The 5,352-nt window shown below is 33.5% G+C and overlaps 2 protein-coding genes across 2 annotated transcripts in view; one reads left to right on the forward strand and one right to left on the reverse strand.

Moving 5' to 3' along the window:
• LOC106106089 (facilitated trehalose transporter Tret1-2 homolog) overlaps nt 1–4,660 on the forward strand; it is a 4,798-nt gene extending 138 nt beyond the window's left edge. Inside the window, exons 2-8 of the mRNA XM_013286617.1 lie at nt 4–116; nt 435–571; nt 919–1,011; nt 1,236–1,347; nt 2,045–2,159; nt 2,776–2,928; nt 3,815–4,660. Of these exons, the coding sequence (XP_013142071.1) occupies nt 4–116; nt 435–571; nt 919–1,011; nt 1,236–1,347; nt 2,045–2,159; nt 2,776–2,928; nt 3,815–3,845 (754 nt within the window). The 3' untranslated portion in view covers nt 3,846–4,660. The remainder of the gene's footprint in view (nt 1–3; nt 117–434; nt 572–918; nt 1,012–1,235; nt 1,348–2,044; nt 2,160–2,775; nt 2,929–3,814) is intronic.
• A 325-nt stretch (nt 4,661–4,985) lies between these two features.
• Nucleotides 4,986–5,352, reverse strand: part of LOC106106090 (coatomer subunit alpha) — a 16,849-nt gene continuing 16,482 nt past the window's right edge. The window contains 1 exon segment of the mRNA XM_013286618.1: nt 4,986–5,350. Within this exon segment, the coding sequence (XP_013142072.1) occupies nt 5,061–5,350 (290 nt within the window). The 3' untranslated portion in view covers nt 4,986–5,060.

Raw genomic sequence — 5,352 nt, forward strand, 5'->3', positions numbered from 1 at the left:
CAGAGAGAAGGTGCAGCCGGAGTTGGAGGGTCTGCAGGCGATGGTCGCGCGGGAGTTCAAGGAGGAGCCCAGGATAAGTGACCTCTGGGCGACTAGAGGTCAAGTTAAGGCTCTAGGTGAGTATCTTGAAATGTTATAATATAATATTGCAAAGCGAAAATACTATAATATGGTTTGTGTTAAAATTAAAATTTGGTTGTTCATTAAAATGGAGAATATTTTTTAATAATTCAGTTTTAATGATCATTCAATATTATTTTAATGAATCCTTAAATGAGTTGGCCTTGGCACTACTATGTTGGTATTTTTAGAATATATCTTAGTATCGTTAAAATAATTTTACGAACGGATACAAGCCAAATATTGTATCTACTACCTATTTAGAGCGTGATTTTAATATTTAAAAAAACACTCAGTTTTAATTTCCCCGTCAGGTATCTGCGTGTTCCTGGCGATGCTGCTGCAGCTGTCAGGTATCGACGTGCTGCTGTTCTACATGGAGGAGCTGCTGCAGAAGGTGGGCACCAGGATCTCCGCAGCAGACGGCACCATCATCATGGGTGTCGTGCAGGTATAGTTGGAGACATTTATTTCCTACCCACCTTGATAAATTGTCTGTTGACACAATACAAAAAAATAGTTTTAGAAATAACAATAAATATGTTCTAACTTATAGATTTAAGCTATATGTTTCTAGTTCTCGTACAGGACTCCGTTTGTGTGGTATTTTCTCTCCCCTTTCTCTTCTTCTAGACTATGATCTACATCTGTGCCAAATTTGGCAAAATCTGTTGAATCATTTTGGAGACACGTAGTAACAAACATCCATCCATTAAAACTTTTATTTCCATTAGTAAGAGGTAAGATATTTGTTTAACTATATGTGGGAGGTCAATTTAATTATTTTGTCTTCCGCAGGTGGTGACGAGCTGCATCACGCCGCTGGTGGTGGACAGGCTCGGCAGGAAGCTGCTCATGTGGACTACGTCTTTGGGACTTACTATATTTTTGGTAACCAAAAACCATTCATAACAAAAACATCCTTTCACAGCTTATAAGGCGATGAATATTAAAATATTTTTATAGACAGGGATATTTATTTCCTACCCACTATGATAAATGTTTTACAAATTGTCATATATGCAGATGTCTGTCACTTCGCTATTTTGGCGAATTACGTTTTGTTCGTTTTTCGCATTAAACTAATAAAATAGCCATTTTAATGTATTTTTCAGGGTATAATAGGTGTATACGCGTTGTTAGACTCCCACTACCAGTACGACGTGGCGCATGTCGCCTTCATCCCGCTGCTCTGCCTCGTTATATACATGGTGCTCTTCACATTAGGTATGATCTTTTCTTATTTCTTACTTACTGTTGCTCGCGACTTCGTACGTGTTACTCACTGGTAACGTACCTTTTTAATGGTAAAATTTTTTTTGAAATCGGCCCAGTACTTTTTGAGTTATTTAAATACAGGGTGTCTGGTGGCAGATAAAGTTTTAATCAAATTACCAAAACACAGGGTACAAATGCGGATTTCATTTTTTGAAAATTATGTCATCTAAATGTCTTCCATCTTTTTGTATACACTGCTCAAAACGAAGCCTCGTATATATAAAAGATAATTATATATAATAATGTGTATATATAAAAATACAAATATTTCAATTAAAATAATATTAGTCTTTACCAAAGTATAACAACTTATTTCTTTTACCGCCCCCTTTTAAAATCAATGATTTTTCAGCGCCCCCCATTTTATACAATTTTAGTGAAATTTAAAATACATTAAAAATAAGTGAAATTACAAATTATACATTGCCCCCGGAACCCCCATCAACTCCCCCCAATTTTTTCTGGGGATCTATAACGCCCCCCTCTAGGTTTCAAACGCCCAAAAGGGGGCGTTATCGCCCACTTTGAGAAACACCGGACTATACTATAAATGGGATTTTTTAAATGGGTTATGTGTATGTGTGTGTGTTATGGGTTATGTGTTTTAATATTGCGCGAAGTTATTAAGAACATTTAATGCCATTAGGTGTGGGTCCTGTGCCGTGGATCTTGGTGGCGGAGATGTTCCCCGCGAAGACCAAGTGCCTCGCCGGCGGCATCGCCTCCTTCATGTGCTGGCTTGCTGGCTTCGTCTGGACACGGTGTGTTTTTATACTTATGAAAAATTGATAAAATACACTTCAAGTAAAAGAAAAGGTTTTTTTGTTTAAAATGATCAATAACTGTTAAATGTAATTAAATTTAAAATAAAAAGTCATATTGACTCAAGTAATTTTACTAACAGTAACAATTTACTGAACTTGTTTCATCATTTCTAAAGCCATTCATACAAAAGGCAATGCAAACCTGTGATTTTAGATTCACTAGGATTGCCGCAACACTATAATATCGGCATAGATGTCCGTCCCTATCTGACAGCTGTCAATGTCATTAGACGTATGGGAACAGAGCGCCATCCTGACGGGAATAGTTCTTTAGTTGTTAATTGGTTATGTTGTTAAAGTTAATTACTCTAGTATAAATTATATAATTGTTTAAAATTACGCAATACAATCTCATAGAGGTTCATGTAAGTTCAAAATTTTATTGCGAAAGCAATTTAGAGATTAGTGTTAACGAATAACTAGTAACTATAGCTATGATAGCCCCTTTTTATACACAAGGACTATCAGAGATATTACTATAGTTTAAAGGTATATTTAATTAAGTATTAAATAACTTGTAAGTGTGGGCAGTAAATAAGGTTGAATGTTTTAGGTTTTTCCGCGACGTAGCGGCGTCTTACGGCATCTATACAGCCTTCTGGGTGCTGGCTGTGTGCTGCGGCGCCGGCTTCCTCTTCTCTGTCAGCTCCCTGCTGCCAGAGACCAGAGGAAAGACATTCGAGCAGATACAGCAAATGCTCAACAAGTAAGTACATTTTCTGTGTAAAATTGGAATTAAAAAATTACAGTATACTTATCTATACATAGATTATCTTTGTTCTACACAAACGCACCATAGTATCTAACACAACACAATGCCATTTTTATTTTCATCTTTCATCCTTAATAATTTTAAATATATTGTTAGGAAATGTCAGAAAACAGAAGGAATGGTGGGAGGTAGTTTTACAGTAGTGGGGGTAGTTTCATAAAAGTCTTTCCAAGGAGTGCCTCACCCCCTCAGTCCGTCAGTTACTCAGAAGAGCAATAGCACAGTATATTTCTAGTCCTCACCACAGAACGTTCTTTATCTTTACATTGTTGCCTTACTTGAGTTTGTTTGTTTTAAAGTAATTAACAAATAATGTCAAAATGTAAGTATGGCCATCAGAGTATAATTTTTTAAATCATTTGGAATCAAAACATCTAAAAATGTGTTTTTTTGTCTTAGTTTTTCTCAGCTTCTTAAATTAATTAAAAAGACATTAATAATTAATAATGATGTAAATAAAACAACTTTTTCATACAATAAACGTATATATTTAAATAAAAAAAACATGTTTCATATTTACATACTTTGTGGATGTTAAAATTAAAGTATATAAAAATACTCGGCATAGAATTTTATACATATGTTGTAACATTCAAATATTAAGAGAAACTTTTACATTGGATAATTAAAAATAAAGAATAATAAAAAAATTACCAAATAATCTTAAACTAAGTCAAACTCTGAACGAATTTTGTTCTCTTGCTCATTTCCTTAGAGAAAGACAGAGACCACAATATGTATCTGTTCAATATCGTCAGTGAACAACCACTATTATACTTTTAACTACAATTTTATCTTACACTGTTTCTTTTTGTTACAGAAAAGAAGATACTTCTCCTGTTGATGTATAATTTACTATTTGTTAAACGGAATTATTATTTTATTTGTTAAAATAATGGCATTCTTATAAAAATAATTAAAAACTGTTATAGTAATTTAAGAAATAAAATTATTACTAAAAAGCTGGATGTTTCATTTATAAGATCTCATATATTACTAATTAAATTTATTTGCATTTTTATAACAAGATCCTAATTAAAAGGTAAAATAACCAAAAACAGACAGCCTCAATAGGGAATATGCATGTGTTTATTCTTTTTTAAACGTTTTACTTGTTATAGATAACCAGAACAAAAAATTTGACACAAGAAAAACCATTTAGCTAATAAAAACAAAATGACAATAATATTCGTGCGACTAAAATGCTGACGTAGTTTACTGGAGTGTTGTGACGTCAACAAACAACAAAGTGTTTGATTGGTTCTCAGAGTTAATACAAGTCTGAAGTGTTTAAATTTCACCTATAACTTTGGAAAAGCACAAAAATGTGTTATAATGTGGAACAATACAATCACGAGAGAATACACAACATTATGTTCAAAAAATGTTTACTCAGAATACACGACAATTTTTTTATTAAAATTTCATTATTCCTGGTACAAACAAGTGGTATTTAATGATTACTTTCATTTATATTTAAAAGCTAGTTCCGATAGTGTTCATAGTAAAATACTTCAAGAGTGTATTTCCTTATAAATTAATGTAGATGAACTGTGTATTGACGATAGCGACGCCATTATAGATGTCATTTGCTTCGACCAATAGCATTCGAGAATTTGATAGAGAATTTAAAAAATACACTTTTTGACTATTAAATTTCGCTACTAAGGGCCTGTCCCACCGAATTGTAAATTGATAACAATCGAACGTGTAAAATATTGATGGAAATATCAGATTTTGTTACCTGACAGTGACGTTGTTAAGCTATCTGAGCCTCTATCGGCCAGTAGTGGGATAGGCCCTAAATCAAATATAAAAATCTTTATAGATATGTTTTTTTAGTAATATTGTACAAAAGAAATCGTCCAATTTAATTGTTTTCGAATCAGGTTATATTGACTGTTTCTAATTTAGTAATGCCAGAAAATCTGTTTCTGACTCGTTTTAAAGTTCAAATGTACTCCATCCATACGCGCAAAAAGAAACAAAAATGGCATACAATAATATTTTATTCTATAATTCCTTACACGATAGTTATATGAAAATGATACATAAATTAAACATAATTATCTCTGGAACTGTATGGGGCAGATTCTCAATCCTATAACATCTTTACCGATCTCCGCAACACCACAAATTGGGCACAATTTCCCTTTATGTTCGGGGAAGAAGCTAGCTCCACATAATGGACATTTCTCTTCTGGTTTCCCTCTATATATGGGTTTGTATGAAATCCCACAGATTGTAAATGGATTATGTTCATCATATAACAGCTGGTGTTCATCTGTGGGTGTCATTTCGCAAGCTTGGAGGATCTTTCTGGCTTGTTGTGCGACTTCCGGCCGTGGTCCTAGTTCT

This window comes from Papilio polytes, unplaced genomic scaffold, assembly GCF_000836215.1.
Source record: "Papilio polytes unplaced genomic scaffold, Ppol_1.0 DF822400.1, whole genome shotgun sequence".
Classification (NCBI taxonomy): Eukaryota; Metazoa; Arthropoda; class Insecta; order Lepidoptera; family Papilionidae; genus Papilio; species Papilio polytes.